Consider the following 18871-nt stretch of genomic DNA (forward strand, 5'->3'; position numbering starts at 1 on the left):
GATTGATCTGTTTTCTAATTTCTTGTTAGAAAACAACGAGGAAACTAGAATCATCCTGCTAGGAAAAACTGGATCAGGCAAGAGCGCCACTGGCAATGCAATAATTGGAGACAGCTTCTTTAAATCTAACCTCAGTGGCAAGTCGGTAACGAAAGAATGTCAGAAATTTGAAGGAAAATGTAAAGGCCAAAAAATCGTATTAATTGATACACCCGGATTGTTTGACACTTCTTTATCACAAAATACAATCACTGATGAAATCATTCGGTGTGCCCATTTGTCCTTACCAGGGCCCCATGTATTTTTGATTGTGCTACAGATAACACGATTAACAAAGGAGGAGACTGAGTCTTTACAACAATTATTCGAAATTTTTGGCACGTCTATGGGTAACTATGCCATGATAGTTTTCACAAGATCAGATGAATTAAAAAGGGAAGGGAAAAGTATCGAGTCTTTTATTGCTGAAACTGGTTCACCTATCACTGATTTCATAAAGAAATGCAATGATCGTTATATTGCAATCGACAACACGTCAACTGGACAGGACAAGGATCGAATGGTCACGGAATTATTGAAGGTTATAAAAGATATGGTCAATGATAACAACGGTAGTCATTTTACAAATAAGATTATTGATGAGGCTGCAGAATCACTTGTTGAATTGAACAAAACAGAGGATTTAAACCATTTAGATGCAATGGTGTTTAATTCAGATGTAGAGGAGGATGAGAATGAAGGCTACAACAGTTCCATGGGAAGCCATGATTCCGGAATTTCCATACTATGTCAACCTATTTATGATGAAATATATGCTGAATTCCATCCTGCTGAGACCGAGCTCTACGACCGAATCGACAAAGCCGAGCTTGAAATTGATACAGACGAGAAAAATAAAAAAGAATTGCACGAAATAAATGAGAAGGCTATAGAGGAAATCGATTTAGAATTAGCAAAGAAAAGAAGAGAACTCGAAGAAATCGTAGCAAACCATGAACGCGTAACAAATCAATGCCGTACAATTGAACAACAAAAGAAAGAGCTTGAACGAAAGGCAAAGAATGATACTCAAGAATGTGATTCAAAGTTGAAGCTTCTTAACAAAAAAAGAAAATTACTTGAGAAAAAGAAAAGACAAATTGCTCTAAAAAAGAACGAATTAAGACAAAGAATTACAAAAGAGTCTGCAAATTTGCAAACCGAACTTAACACCCCTCAAAATGGTTGCTTGTTAATGTAAAAAATGAAATGAAAACTCTTAATATAAAGACACTTCAAAAGTTTCATGTGTTATCTTATCGTAAAACTAGTCCTGTCAAATATAAAAAAAAGTATATTAAGGTTGATTTCAAACTTTAAATAACGATAATATGTTTTCTTCCGGATTTTAATTTTTAATGTTGTTATACTTATTTGTAATCTTAGCAATTAAATTTATGTTCAGAACAATCATCATCTTATTATAATTAGTATATTAAAAAAAAATGAATTGCAAAGGAGTGATGTTTTGTTTTATTTGTTGAGCGCCACTGATGAGTCCTATTTAGACGAAACGCACATCTGGCGTACCAAATTATAAGCCTGTTACCTTTACTGTATATATTCAGTAATATGATTTCAAAGCTTTCACTTTCTTCAAATGTCGTCTGAAATGGAGTGGCAACTTTATCCAAACAATTTTGAATTAGGAAAGTCTGTATATGTGCAAGCAAAGAAAAACAATACGAAAATGAACAGTAAAATATATAAACACAATATGTTACATCTGAAAAATATTGCACAGACTCTATAGATAACTATAGTAAATCACACGAGACGTTAAACCGCATGGTTCTATTACCATAGTTAAACACCCTAAACGTCCCAAAAATCCAATGTTTTTAAAAGATTAGATGAAGACTAAACAACTAGCAGAATGGTTGGTCGTACTGAGGTTATCATTAGACTGGCAGGTGATTTTATTATTAATGTAATATCCCAAAGGCTGCTTGTCACTGTTTAGACCAAATTAATATCTCTTTCGTATATATTCAAACAATTGTCGGAAAATTATTTTTGTATTCCGAGGTTTTATCCTATCAAATATAAGACTTTCTGTCCGATTACCGACCTCAATAATCACAACTGTAAACATAAGTTACCCTTTGGGAAAGAGCAGTCATATTGACAAGTTGAAATCTAAATACAAAATTAAACATTCAACATTCAACAATCGTTTTCAATATGCAACATTCGTTATCAACATTATGATTTCCACTTTCAACAATCGTTTTCAACATTCTACATTCAAAATCCGTTTTTTACATTCCATATTTAATTTTCAACATTCGTTTTAAACATTCAACAATCGTTTTCAACTTTCAACATTGGTTTTCAACATTCAACATTCGTTTTCTTCATTCGATTTTCACAACATTCAACATTTGTTATTAACTTTTATCATTCGTATTCAACATTCAGCATTCTTTTTCAACATGACATTTTCGTGTTCAACCTGAAATATTCGTATTCAACATCCAGCATTCATTTTCAACATGAAATATTCGTTTTCAACACGAAATATTCGTTTTCAACATGAAATATTCGTTTTCAACATGAAATATTCGTTTTCAACATGATATATTCGTTTTCAACATGAAATATGAAATATTCGTTTCCAACGTTCAACATTCGAATGCACTATTCAACATTCAATTTTTATATTTTTTGTTCTAACCTTTTTTTCAACTTCTGAATATTCATCTTTCGTTTTCAACATTGTGATTTCATATTTCAACATAAATTTTCGACATTCAACATTCATGTTTTACTTTTAAAATACGTTTTTAACATTCGATTTGGATCCGTAGGTGGCCTGTTGCAAGGCAAAATTTCTGTACCTATCCAAAACATCCGCATTTTCCAGTGGCAGTCCAAATATCTCCGACCATCATCCTAGATGGCCTCTTTAGGCACAAGACTTACCTCTTGTGTTTATTGTGAACTTGTTCTCGTCCTGAATATGCATAAGGCTTACATATATACAAATTGACTAAGATTATTTAGAATCTGAGTGAAGCATACATGCCACAATAACACCACATCACAAGACTCGAGCTTATGAAAAAATAAATACAATGACTGGTCTTAATTGAACAGTAACATATAAATATTGTGTAAACTGGTTCGCTTTCATTATGTTTAGATTATTTCAACGTTATTACATATGGCATCTATCGTCAATCAGTAAATAAACTAGTATTATTTGTGGTACGCATTCTGAAACCAAAGCAGAATTGCTCATGCTACAAATGTACAATATATAAGTATGTCAATTTTAACATTTAACATGTAATCTGTGTATAGCCGTGATCGTCTAGTCGTTAGCACCGAAACAACAACTGTGATACTCAGAGGTTCGTGCCTAGTACCAGGAATGATTTTTCTTTATTTTAATTTTGTTCTCTACCAAAATATCTAAGAGGTATTTATATTTCATTTTACATATCAAATGGAGGATTTTGTTTCTGGATTTACAGTCAAAGAAGTAGTTTCACAGTCGTAGCTTATCACAATTTATTCACATTATAGGCAGTTAAATGTTGATGTATATTTGGAACATTAATAATCAAACAGACAAAAACAAAGTGATGGTAGGATAGCATTATAATACTAATTCCAAAAGTAAGAATCTGCTATGATGAAAAGGGAAAGGCCTTGTACGTTAAAAGGGATAAGTGTATTGTATACATGGATGTTTATTTTATCAAGAACTGTACTAATGAATAATATTTACAATTCCTTTATTGTATAATGTTTATATATTTTATTAGATAACAAAAAGACAGAAATACAGTTTATTGACATCTATTGACAAATATACGCTTTAAGAGTGATATTTAAACAGTACTTTATATAAGCACTCGTGGTCTAGTGGTATCATGCATATACTACGGACAATACAACTCGCGAGTTCGAACCTTTCATCAGTCACTCGTTTTTGAGAGGATTACATTTCGTAAGTTAAAAACTGAAAGTTATGGCATAAGTTATCTTAAGTTAACATGGTGGTAATTGAATTCTTTAAAAAAATCCACTGTTAGAACAATAGACTGACGTCAGATAAATGGGTTAATGTCTACAATATCATATAGATATACAAAGATGGGTAATGAGTTCTAATGAGACAATGCACCATCCAAGTCAAAATGTGTCAAATGTAAACAATTATAGTAAAAGAACGGCCCTTAATAATGAGCTTTGGATCCGTATAAACAGCTATTTTTAGTTTGACCACCGTTTGTACGTTTTCTAAATACATTTTTCTGTAAAATGGATTCCAAGAATTGTACGTAACATTTCTGAATTATATTCATAAACCAAAACAATTTAAACTTAAAGGGGCACTAGCTACGCGATATATACAAAATTTTAAAGTATGATTTGTTTTGCTCAATTATTAATGAAAGTGAAATGATAATTCACTTTTTTTAGCTGAAATAATTCAATGTTGTCAAATTAAGCTAATATTTATAATGAATAATTCACTTGCAAGTGAAAAATTCTAACTCATTAAATTTGAAATCATTTGAACTCCAAGTTTATCCCGTAGAAAGAGATAGAATAACACATGCATTATCCGTGTAGAGTGTGTTTTTTTAAATTTAAAGAATGTTTACATTGAAAGTCAAACACAGGTAATTAATTTGATTTACTGATTCCATCCACAATACACATTTTTAATTTATGTTTCATGATGATAGAGTTTGCTATTTTACAGGCGAAATCTGCCATAAAGTATTTTTTAAGAGAAAGTGCATTTTATACTCGGAATAAGGGCATTTAATGTTGTGGTTGTATTCATTTGTAAAATTGTTTTAATAGTATGGTGTGTTATGCTATTGATATATATTATAGATGTAATATAAATGAATTTTTATATGTATTTTTACAGTCTCTCATAACTCTTTTTAGAGTGGCTCTTTTATACATTTCTAGGTTAATATTTTATTGTGTTTTATATCAAATGTTTTAAGGAGGTGAGACTCTAATAAATTTTTGGTTGTTGTTGTTGTTTGATATATGTTCACTTTGGTGTTCCTCTGACTGTTAAATAATTGCTAATTGAAGCGCCTGTTTCGATATATGGGATATATAAGTATGTAACCCGACCGCCATTATAAGGACGTTAAATCCGACAAGACTTGTAAAGAGATAGCCATTAAATATAACAACAATTGTTAGGTTCATAGGTTGTCTGTTGCATTTCAATATATCTGTGCCTATCCTATATTCCCTCTTTTTCAAATGAGTTAAAACTTCCCCGAATCCTTCTTCCCGTCTGACTCTTCCTATTGTATGAATGATTATTGTTCTTGTTCTGAATATGTACTAAATAAATGACACAGGTCTCAAAAAGTTGCTTAAACCAATTATTACGTTAATAAATCAAAAGCTACTAAAATAAACAAACAAATCATCGGAATTCTATTTGGATACATAAGGTAGTACTTTTTGAATTTGTGTGAAGGAGACAATGGGAGATAGACCAAAGTTACAATATATTTTTATACGGCAGTATACATCGATATGAAAAAGATCAAAGCATTAATAAAAAAACACACGAAGGTGTATAATGACCATTTGCTAGGTCTGTTTGGTTTCATTTTATAGATTTATGAATAAAGTCGTGTTATCTATAAAAGAATAACACTTTCTGTGGAAAGATAGTTCTAGAATATAGTTAGTACTGGTATGTCTGTTGTTAAATATTTCAATGTTGACATTGTTTTACTTTAAATAAATAAAGCTTTCGTTTCTTATATCATCGCATGATATTGAATTTACATGCATATGGATCAAAATAAGGTCAAACTAATTACTCGCGAGTCAACAAACACATCATTGACGGGGTTTTGCTATTCTGACGAAATTCGATCAAAGCACATGTAGCACAACATTGTTTTAATATTAATATTTAACCACGTTTCAAATAAAACAGTCATAAGTTCATGATTTGTCTTATTCGAAGCTAAATGTCTTCAACAATCTAGTATTTATTCTTGAATATGCTCGTTAATACTACAAAAAGTACTCAAAATCATAGTATAGGTTATTCTTTTCAAACGTGCACACAACAATTGCAAATATGTTACATTACTACACAAGATCTTTCTCTTGGTTTCATGGTTTATAATACTTTACCGCTGAGACTGCTAGAAAATAAAAATAAAAGACATTTAAAGGCAACAATTTTATAAACAAGTAAAATGCATTAGGAATGCAAAAACAAAAACACACGAAAAAGCCGGCATGAGCTGACAGTGTACCTATTATCATTGTTTATTTTGTGTTGTTCACCTATAATTGTCAATTTAATATGATTTTTTGCGACTGTCATGTAAGTAAGCGAATAAGCTAGCTATAATGCCATGTAAAATCCACCGCTGACTACACTAGAAAAGGTCTGCACTGTGTAAATATTATTACAGTTGAGATGCATTCGTTCGATATATTTGATCTTTTCATTTTGCCATTAAATTATGGACTAGTTTCCTCAGAGTTTGGTAATATTTTATTTTATCTTTTTATTTGTGTTTTTTGCTGATTTAATTTAATGACAGAAATTGTAAATGATAAATATGAAATATGCTTTTCTGTAATTCATACTTACGGTTTCTGTGTGTTGTTAGAATACTTTTCTATTTGTATATCAATATAAATTCCTAGTCTGTAATAACAAACATAAATAAATTTGACAGATACCCTTTAAAAAGAAATACATATTTGTTGTACCCTGTTTATTTATATCTTTCAATATAAATATTGACCATATTATGCTTTTCATAACAATGAGTGTATATTCACTGGTAATAGTTTAATTGTCGTAAATAGTTTTGTTCTCGACACAACCATGTTAAAGTTAAACATAAAGTAGTAGGCTGCTTCCTAGATTATCAGATTTGATAAATCAGTTCTATATACATTAATGATTTTGTGCATACTAAAGATGCTTATCAACCCTTGTAGGATACTGCACATGGTTTGAAATATTTAAAAAAAGTCTTTCCCTTCAACTGTTTCAAGCAATGTCAAAATATGTATTATATAAAATGAATTCACGGTCAATCTATGCATGCTATGTAAGAATGTCAAAAGGAGTACTTTTTATTACATCGGTACACCTATGATCAATATAATCACATGTTAGTCGAGATCATCAGCATAATGAGTTTAAAATCAAATATAACGTTATATGGAGTACACTGTTTTTTGTATTGTATTGGTACACTTACAGATTCAGTGTAATTAATAACAGCTTACGTTTTATTAAGTGATTCCGTTGCCTCAAGATTCTCATGTTCAGTCTGTCCACTGTATGCCAAGCCAGTTGCACAGTAACATGCAAAATGTTCACAATTAAATGTCGTCAAGTTATACTCTACATCAGACTTGTCAAAAATTAAGACCATCATTTTAGCCCTCTTCTTAACAAGTTTACTCGAAAAAGACATTTTTTGGTATTTACAGTAGAAAAGGTCATCATGAAACTTGAGTGTTTTTCTTTGAACGCTAGGTCGACTATTTCTGCATAATACTGCTAAACATGTATTAAAAGCAGACTCTGTAGCCTTTAATTCAACAATTTCAAATCTATTGCAGGTTTTATCAATGTTTATGACAATCCCATGATGTTTATAGATAAAGCTTTTATCTGCAATTTTTATTCGGCCAAATGCAATTTGCATTCCAATCTGTAAATCATCAGCAACTAGAAGTTGTCCTTCTATTTTGTTATTGATCTGCAATAAACAAAATATGTCAGGCTATTTTTCATTGCATCTGATAACATTTGATGAAACAAAACATTCCAAACATAAAAAGTAAGCAGACAACCCTGGTACTATAAACAAATATGCTAACAGGTTTTTAATCATGACAAGATTGTTTCTAGAAGAATTAGCAAAATCAAAACACACATTAAATATAGATATTATGTCTATCTAATTTTGCAATTAAAATCACAAATTCTTAAAGAATTTAATTTGAAAATATTAGGCTGGATTTTTTATCGTGTTCATTATCATTAAGAGTTACCGACAACAATAATAATGTCAACCCTACTGATACTAAAAACACTTAGTTTACATTTATTCATTTGGAAAACATAAGCCTGAGACCAGATTCTGATTTTACAATGAATTAACTCGATATTTCAATAGATATATATATATCGGTAACCAGATTTAGCATGTGTCGCTCACATTGTTTTATGCGCAAACAAAGGACACTCTCAATCATTGTAGACGGGAAAGCCCTTTAAATGTTAAATAAGTTGATCCTGCCTTACTGATTGCTTATAATATTTTAGTTTCTCTCTATCTTCCTTATTGCTTGCTAAATAAATATAAGAAGTTTTCGAACTTCTCAGCTGATGGCAATGATACTCCTATTAAACGTGATTGTCTACTAACTATATCGGCACCATCTGATTTTTTAATAGAAATTGATAATTTTGTCGATTTTAATTATTTTTTTTTTTAAATATATCAGACTCAACATGTGTTCACCTTTCGGATTTTCTGTTTATATCGTTTCATAATATACAAAACAGAAAATGCTTTTAACCACTATGTTTTATTTTTAGACCGTCGGTCATGTGTTGGCAGAAAGGGTCATTGGCCAAATTTTTAAAATGAGATACCTCAATGATGATTGTGGCCAAGTTGAGAGGTAAAGTTTAGTCAGGTTGTTTAGAGGAGATGTTTTTTTTAATAAACAGACGATAACAGTCTACGACGGACGAAAGACTATGGACACCAAGTGATGAGAAGAGCTCACTTGGCTCTTTTGGTCAGGTAATCGAATAAAAAGCAAAATCAAAACACGTACAGAAAACAAACATTTTATTTGTTATTACTAGAAAACTAAATTTGGTATTTAGATCTGAATAGAATATCGATCAATGGAGTTGTGTTCTTCGTTTCAGTGCTTAAAACTTATCTTGTGCATTAAAACAGTGCTGGTCAAAAAAGTTACTTGCAATCGAATCAGACCTGCTTAGTCAAAGTTGAAACCGTTGTCTTTTTTTTTTGAAACAGCATATTTCACCATCCGAAACTATTAAATAGTGCAAGGTTTTCTGAAATTCAACTGTCAGAACGGTACTAATTTGATAGCAAACAACTATGTTAAACGTACATTAAACTCGTCACATCACGTCCATTGTTCAGACCTTTCAGATGTTGCTTAATTGATTTAAAAGATACCAAATGGCATTTCGAACTAGTTTAAAAACATATGTCTTCGACGGTGTAAATTCATGCATTATCAACTGAAATTCATGAAGACAAATTTAACAACCTAACCCCTTGAATTTTGCAGGCCCTCTACCTTATAACTTGGGTGGCTAGTAATCATTTCATGAGTTGAGGAGGCTCGCGGGTACAAAATTTCAGTGAAAAAATTAAACGTTTGTTTTTTCATAAAAAATTCTATTCATTACACTACTAGTATTAGTTATTACTTTATGATATGGTACAAACATTTACCAAAAAAATCGATTCTGTTCGGCCCCGATGACTTTTAAAACGTTTGTATCATTGAAAAAGCTCCAATTGATCTCCCTTTGGTGAAAAAATGCTATTCTTTGGCATTAAAATTAAAATATCTTTTTTTACTCATCGGTGACCTATGTTTTTTTATTTTTGTGCTCAAATAAGCTATACATAAAGTAAATAATTGTAAAATTTAAGCGATTTCTGTAATTAGTTTTTTTTTTTATTTCGATATAACCTTTTTTTCTCCTATTAGTTCAACAGAAAAAAAGTACCTCTACAAAAATGTATGCTTCTTTCGAAGGCAGATTGTGAGCGTAAATGATCGGTGACCCCTCTTTTTTATTTCATTTTTCTATGAGATATAAGATAAAGTTCATTTATAGAAAAAAAAGCGAAATCTTATATTAGATAAAAAAAAATGATTTAGACCCGCGAGCCCCCTTAATACTTCGTGTTATCTATTTGCCACTGAACAACAGATTAACTAGGCAATCAATGACTTAATTATTATAAAATAGGCATCTCTTGACAGTAAAAATCTTACAATCTTTCAATCAATTAATTATACAATGTAGCAAACAAATCAATACGATCTACTAGTACCTAGTGATATTTGAATGTGACAGTATGCAAATATCAATATATCTATAAACTTACCAGTACCGAAGCATAAATTTCAGGAAACAAGTGATGATAAGGACCAAATGCATGAAGTTTTTTCCTTTATGTCCTGTGGGAAAACTTCCCTAACTAAACTTAAAATACTTACCCGCGCAAGTCTGTCAGCCAAGGACTCAAATGACAAATTATGGGGAAGTCGGACTTGTAGTTGTAACTATACTAACTGATGTATAAATATTTTTGTCTTTGGGTTCAGAGGATCGACAAGAAATATATTTTTTTATATTTATCGGAAGCCAGTTTTTTTTTTCTTTTTTTTTCTTTTTTTTTTCTTTTTTTTTAATTTCCGTTTTTTTCTTGTTTATTGTTTCTTGTTTCTATGGTGTGGGCAGTTGGTCGACCAATTTTTGATAAGACTATTGAACATTTTTAAACACAATGAAAGATTTATAAGAACTGTTCAAAAAATCAAGCTGTATGTTAAATTAATTAGGTTTATTCGTTTGTTTAACATTCAGTTGCATACAATACAATGTAGGTTTGATGTTGATATGATACTCACTAAATCATCCATTTCTGAAAATCAAAATTTTAATAAAATGACATTTTCCGAATAATTTTATTTGCTTTTTTTTCAAAACAATTTGCAAACAAATAGATTAATATATTCTAGTGTAACAAAAGAAGAGTGAAAGATACAGAAGCGCTGTGCAATCTCAAAGGTCAAATACGAACTGTTACTGCCTTGGCGAAATGCTAAAAAAGACCAAAGGACCAACAATGTTATAGTCTACAAGACACAATTTAGAAACCTAAACATGCTGAATAGTAATAAGGATATGTTGCTTGATTGCGCATGAGAAACCGTGAGAGGACTCACAGTTACTGGCAGTAAGTTAATAGCCACTAACAACTATCAAAAATCCATGCATTTAAGACTTAATTATCACTCGGGACACATCCAATATCCAGTGAAATAATGGTAAAGACGGCATAAACAGTCAGATAAATAGAATAAGGTGTGCAACGGCAAGATGCAGTTATCGACAGATTGTAGATCGACGAATGTGTATTTGTATATAACAATGACATTTAGTTTGGTTTCAATTTAGTGATAACAAAATCAATAGTAATACGAATAAATATATATACATTAAAGTCATTGAAATCTCATTTGTTATACATCCCAGGCATACATACTCTGAGTCAAATTTGGCACAAGCTTTTATTTTTTCTTTACAACTTACTCTTTTTATCAGACTATATGCATAAGTTTGTATTTCTTTTTAATTTAGGATCGGTTGAAAAGAAAACAAATCAGATTATTCTATTTGATGATTAGTTGTTTGGATTATGTTTAGTTGCAAATATTCCATCCGTGTTAAACGCAAGAATAAATTAAAAAGATAGTACAATATACTAGTATATGTCTTTCTTGAGAAGCTATCCAGAATAAAGATTGTCGAATTGGACTGCCTCTCGAAAATGAGGTTATATTTATTAGGAAAATAAATTTGGCATACCAACACAGTTGTTGCAAGGGTTCTTTGTGAGGCATTTTATATAAAGTCGGCGTTCTGACCAGACTTGGTCGCACACTTCTAGCATAGCTAAAATTTGCGTCCAATTTAGGCGAGGGTTTTACGGCCGTTGAATGAAGAAAATATTGGAAAACAATCACCATTGTGGTACATGTATTATTTATACTGTATTCTTTGGTTTAAAAATAACAATTCATTTCTGTTAAATGCGCCTATGGAAATCGATAGATATTTGATTAAGGCCACACTTTAATTGTTTAAGTTGTCACCATTTATTGTTAAGTTTTGTACTTACTTGGCTTTTGTTTCTCAATTGTCTCTTTGAGATCTTGAAAACCTGGAAATAAAATATCTCTTCGGAGTAGTTATATGAGTCAAAGTATTTTACAAATGTTGAATAAAACTTTTGATTGCATCTGTTATACTTCGGTACTGGCATGCAAATACAGATTTGTTTGTGTTATTAAAATTTACTATTACAAAATGTTAAAAATTATTATAAATTAGGGAATGTATCTCCCTTGTGCAAAGCTCTGATTTCTTTCACGTATTTGGCTATACTCTTTGAACCTTTTGGATTATATATAGCTCTTCATCTTTCACATAAGCTTTGGATTTCAAATATTTAGGCCACGACCTGAAGAGACATTTAGTGTTGAAATGCGCATCTGGTGCGGGAAAATTGGTACCGTTAATGTTATAATATTGAATGTTGTACGTCGGACAATTGTGTCTATGAAAAACTGTTCGAGGACACTAGTTCATAATGAGATAATGTCCAGAAATTTTTTTCAATATGAAAATATCCTTGTTCATGAAATTGTCTCGCCATCTTCTGGTCTAGTTTTTTCTACGAATATGCATGACAATATTTTACTATGAAATTCCGTTCATGACTACATTTCAATTTGAAATAATGTCTCTTATGACACTGTGACACTATGAAATTTGTCCATGACAATATTTCACTATGGAATTCCGTCCATGACTACATTTCAATTTGAAATTATGTCTATTACGACACTGTAACACTCTGAAATTTTGTTCAGGACACTAGGCAATACTGTCCATAAAATAATAAGTAATCAAGTTATAACATAATTAGATATAGTATACAAAATGAAGCTTGCTCATTTTTAGATTTATAACTGAAATTGATTCGAATACAAAAGTTTTATTTTGATTCGGTACACATATAACAATTCAAACATAAAATAATATTTATTTTAACATAAGCTAGTTTCAATAGTTATCAAAGGTACCAGGATTATAATTTAGTACGCCAGACGCGCGTTTCGTCTACATTAGACTCCTCAGTGACGCTCAAATCAAAAATATTTATAAAGCCAAACAAGAACAAAGATGAAGAGCATTAGGGATCCAAAATTCAAAAAAGTTGCGCCAAATACGGCTAAGGTAATCTATGCCTGGGATAAGAAAATCCTTAGTTTTTCAAAAAGTTCAAAGTTTTGTATACAGGAAACTTGCATTGAAACTTTGTTAATGATTAACCATAGATTTGCTATATCATTCATTTGTTCAATTTGTATATTTTTAATTTCTTAGATCCATTTTTTTCTTCTTATTAACATTCAAAATTCTTTTTATATTATTATAATTCTATAATGAATCAATTTGGTTATTATTCGCTGTCGTTATTATTCAGGTGCATTAATTTATTAAAAAAAATATATGATATCAAACATATTGTTTAAAAAATTTGTTATTTAATTTATTATTTTAAAAAGCGGATTGGAGACCATTCAATTTAATGCGAGACCTCAATCAATGTTGGAGTTTATTACCTAGAATACAAAAAAAAAAACTTCATCTATAAAAAAATTTTTTATTATTATTTCTCTTTTGATCTGAGTTACCTATTTGAAGCATCATTCCAGTCAGCTAAGAGGTCTTTTAAAAAATTATGTCTGCTTTGTCATTATGTTTGTGGATGTGTTGCTTTGTTTGAATGTAATACATTGTACCTTGTTTTGTGGAGAGGGCTTCCATAGGCTATGTGTATTGTCCAATCCAGTTCAGTTTATTTGAATAAAATATTGTTTAAACTAATCATAGATTAAAGATTGTCTATCATAGGTTCTATAGTACTTATAATTTACTGTATAAATATTAGTAATATAATGACAAGCACTTACTGTAGTTGTACTTATTTTCGCGGTGCAATTTTTCACGAATTTCGGTGTTTGTTTATTATCTCGAAAAAAATACAACCGACTCTAAATCCAACTTTTTAACTGTTAACTTACTGTTCATCTATGCATATAAACTTGACCTTACATCGATGACATGACATGTATTCGACCCCATTAATCCGATTAATACACAAACTAAATTAATACCAACAGGTGTCAAGTAAAACCAATTAAGGTGTTATTGGTATCTTCCGCCATCTTGGATTGAAAAAACAGAGGTCTATATTTTCTTACAAGTTAGCAAAATTTGATGCAGGAATGCAGATATGTTTAAGATGAATTTTCATTTTAAAGAACCAGTTTTTAAGAATATAAATTATAAATATTAGTTTAATTACAAGTGGTGATTATTTTTGGTTGTTTATTAAGTGTTTTTTTAAGAGCTTTTTAAGTGGAAGTAACTCTAACACAGTACATTTTCTGAAGGATTCTACATGGAATTTTCCTATTTAGTATTTTCGCCGGGAAAAACGTAAGGTGACCCTAGCTTTTCTTTTGATTTTCTCAAAGCATTGTCTGAAAGCAATCTTCTCCAAATTTATTTTACAATTCTATCATTTCGTTTAGTTTCTAATCACAAAATGGTGTTTTTTCCTGTATAATCCATACACAATGTGTCATTTTGTCACCACCTGTAGCTTGAGAAAATGCACGGTGACCTATCATTTTATTATATTTTTGAACATAAATCAATAGATACTACGTTTTGGCAAAGCATGCACAAATTTTATTATTTTTTTTTTTAGACTCCAATACCCCCTTAAAGACAAAAAAAAAACAACAGTAATGACTCGAGATTACCTTGAACCATCTAACTTTCTATTGCTGTTGTTATCGATTGATTTACAAAGATGTGTGTGTAGTAGCAGACAATTTTTTTGAAAGCTTTACTGTAACCAACAAATAAAATTGTTATTATAATTAGAATTTTTGAAAAAGCAAACAAGCACAAAGAAATACACACGGAGATTAATTACAAATTACCAAAGTTACTACAGTTTGTCATTAACTGAGTGCGACTCCTGCAATACCGGTCTTAGCACAACCTCTTTTCAAACTGTCAACTTTTACTTTCTGAAATGCACGAACAAACCAGCTAGCGTGTAATACAGTATACCCGTCTGCTATTTCCGAATTTACTTTAAATACAGTTCAGATTTACACACGAGGCAATAATTATAAGTATAAAACATTTTTTTAGAACAAATCGCGAAAATATAAACACTTTTCTGAAAAACACAATTGGCGAAAATAAATACCCGCGAAAAAAGTATATTTACAGTATTTTTGTTTACAATTGAATTTACTAATAGGAGTTTGTAATTACTATATTGACAAATCTGTTTACAAATATGTTAACAAGGTACAAAGGTACATTGTAACTGGATATCAATGTGTGTGTATCAGTCAATTGCAATATCAATATCTAACATGAATATAAGTTGAAAACCTCTTAAGACAGAAATTCATGACCACCTGTCTTTGAAAAATTGCTTCAATAAAAAGAATAACCTCCCTGTAACAGGACAAAATACATAGTATTCATCTCAGAAATATTGTCTATGTACAGACAAACATTCAAGGTGGAAATGTAGCCGCTTGATATTTTTCCACAGACATTCGTCATTTCATTCCCATTCTGTATGTTTACATCTTTTAGCGCTGATTATAATAATACTGTTGTTGCTAATGGCCACATGCGGAGCAGTTTCGGTTTACCCATCCGGTTCACTTTAGATCACCCTAACGTTTTGATAGGGCTCGTGTTACGTAGTTTTAGCTTTCTAAGTTGTGTCTTGTGTACTATAATAAATGGAAGTTTTGAACTACCTTGACTGGCTATACAGCTCTTGCACGGTCGGCCCTGGCTTGCGCCTTTTTGGGCATTAAATTATTTATTTGTTACCAGGTGGTAATTGCCATATCTTAGAATGATAAATAAAGTTTACTATTATTTGTCTGTTGGTCTTTTATTTTTTTTTAGCCATGGCGTTGTCAGTTTGTTTTCAATCTATGTGTTGGGCTGTCCCTCGTATCTTTTTTACTCCTCTTTTAATCTTGTTTTATTATATATATATATTGATGTATGTATCTTTTATTCATATTTTTTCTCCCTGTTAACAGTGTAAACTGTTAATCGTACGCAGTCTGATATATATTGATTGTTGCTGGAAGGATCTAAATTAAATAATTCATAATATTTACTTCTAAAATACAAACCAACTGTAGAAACCTTTTGTACCTGGATAAGTCAAATAAAAGCCAGACCAAGCACAAAATAAGGTCAATTGTCATACAAAAAGCAAGAATGACGCAAAACCTGTTCAATTAAGTTTAAATCGTGCTATTAATTAAACACGTCATATAATATGTGTTCGAATCTTTAGTGTAATGCATCTAGATAAGTATATTTTAAACCTAATAATGTTTAAATGAAACAAAACTTTAACACAAAATATCTTAAATTTGTTATTAACCTTGGAAAGGGAAAATTGCTACAACGTTTTACAATAACATAAGTTATATTTCAATTTTTTATATTTTAAGTGTTTAAGAATCCGTTTATTATTTCATTTTAAATTCATTGTAATAAATACAAATATTGTCAAATATCTCAATACACAGAATTCCAATACAGAGTGCTATGAATGAAAAAAAAATCTTACTTTGTCTTAAACGTTTTGTTAATAAAAGACTTTCTTACCCTCTATTTTTTTGTCATCACTTATAATACTGCTAAATGTATCTTTTAAATCTAGAAACAAAATGACTCTTAAAATTACCTTTTGACTAAAATTTCCATTTGAGCAACTAACGCCTAATTTGGCAATACTTTATGACAATATGTATGCTAACAAATATTACTTAAAATTGAGAATGGAAATGGGGAATGTGTCAAAGAGACAACAACCCGACCAAATAAAAAACAACAGCAGAAGGGTACCAACAGGTCTTCAATGTAGCGAGAAATTCTCGCACCCGGAGGCGTCCTTCAGCTGTATTTTTATTTAACGGTAATCTTTACAATTTATATCGTTGTCCGGAACTCATGAAATAATCTGTACAAGCACCAGACTTATTTGTCTTATGTGACCATTGCGTTCGTGTTAAGAAAACTTCCATTTCCAACCACTTGATTCATTATTGTGTACTATACTATGAATACATACTTAAACCTTTGTTTGAAAATATAAAGAACTGCGCTTGAAATGCACAGAACTTCATAATAAATGTATCACTCTTAACATTTTAAACTTCAGATTATATGATCCTGTACATAAATCGGGTTTTGACTTTCAAACGTAATTTGACAATGACAACAAATGATCAAATTTATTTTGCATACAGCAAGTGTTCATCATGTTCAGGCACAGAACGGAGCGATATCGGGAACGTAAAAGGAAACACTTAGTTAACTAATATCTTATTTTCAAATCAATCGTTCTTCTTTTATTGAGTCGCATTCAGTTTATTACCTGACGACTGCTATGTTGCAAAACATTCAAAAGCTGCAAATGTTTGCACCTGTTGCACGGTAGTTTGTTTGTGTAGTTCATACGTGTTTCTCGTTTCTCCTTTTGTATAGATTAGACCGTTGCTTTTCTAGTTTGAATAGTTTTACACTAGTATATTTTGGGGCCGTTTATAGCTTGCTGTTCAATGTGAGCCAAGGCACCGTGTTGAATGTGTGAGCAAGGCATTCAATACAAAACATTCTTTTAAATTATAGTGAGATATTTGTGAACTTTATTTGATCAATTAGCAAATGTCACGGAGTACATATTGTTTGCAGTAACCAACACATATATTCATACCCCATGTCAGCAAGTGATATAGATACAAATAATGTAAGATTTTAAATTCTTTTAAAGAAATTTAGAAATTTATTGTACCAAGTCAAACACAAACATATCATAAACGAATTTCGAAGTTAATTGATCAAGCTTATAGACTAATACATTCCTTCAAACAGGCGTTTAACCCTATTGAAAATGTTATGGTGTACTCATGTATAAAACACAATACACTTACTTAGTGTGTTCCTATGTTCATTTATCTGAAATTGAAAACAGTTGAAACATACAAATATTCAGTGGTTTCTTTGTAAAGTTTAAGTATTCTAAATTTTTTGACAAGAATTCTATTGATATGAAACTATTTGAACATGTTACATAAAGTGAATTTAGATAAACACTTACACACACCAAAAAAAAACAACAGAAGAAAGCATATGTTGACTCGAACGTCACTGATGAGTCTTTGGTTGTCAAAACATGTGTATGGCGTACAATAGTATAAGCCTGGAATCTGTCAAGAACTTTGTCAAACATATATTACAAATATATGCATGGCTTTGTGTGTGTCCGTCTATCTTCTTCGATAAGCAGTTTACTATCATTTTTAGATATATGCTATAATAATGTTTTTGCAACACTGAAATACTCGCAGACTCTTCAAGGACAACCAAAGACAATAAGTTTTGAAATACCAAATTATTTGCATTGAACCTCTGATACCAAAAAAATCTTAGTAAGCACAACACAACTGATCAGCAGATGTTCTATAGTCTCATTACATCTGTCTGGCTTACCGATGATGTCAGTGTGGAAATTCCAGAATCATCATATAAGGAATCTTCGAACTACAAAATATTAAGATAATGATAACGTGTGTTTTGTGTTTGTTTGTTTATACATTGGCTAGATGTTTAGGTTTGAGACTTTAAATAACATGCTTAACCCCGCCGCATTTTTGCGCCTGTCCCAAGCAAGAAGCATCTGGCTTTTGTTGCTTTTGAATGATTTTTAATTTTATTTTCTTACATTTATTGCGGAGTTTAGTTTGACGTGCATTATCACTGACCTAGTACACAGTGAATAATGGGTCAGCTGAAACACGCCTTCGAAAGCGCGATTGTTTGGCTGTTTTGAAGACTATTGGTGGCCATCGGCTGTTT

General features: G+C 30.8%; 1 protein-coding gene across 1 annotated transcript; it reads left to right on the forward strand.

The window, feature by feature from the left end:
* Positions 1 to 385: 385 nt before the first annotated feature.
* On the forward strand, positions 386 to 1240 carry LOC139494235 (uncharacterized). The gene has a single exon (XM_071282404.1). The coding sequence runs from the start codon at positions 386 to 388 to the stop codon at positions 1238 to 1240; it is 855 nt and encodes a 284-aa protein (XP_071138505.1).
* The last annotated feature ends 17631 nt before the right edge of the window (positions 1241 to 18871 follow it).

Source organism: Mytilus edulis, chromosome 11 (genome assembly GCF_963676685.1).
Source record: "Mytilus edulis chromosome 11, xbMytEdul2.2, whole genome shotgun sequence".
Taxonomy (NCBI): domain Eukaryota; kingdom Metazoa; phylum Mollusca; class Bivalvia; order Mytilida; family Mytilidae; genus Mytilus; species Mytilus edulis.

Excerpts from the sequence above, each read along its gene's own strand:
- LOC139494235 (XM_071282404.1), top strand. The coding sequence starts at position 386 with ATGGGTAACTATGCCATGATAGTTTTCACAAGATCAGATGAATTAAAA.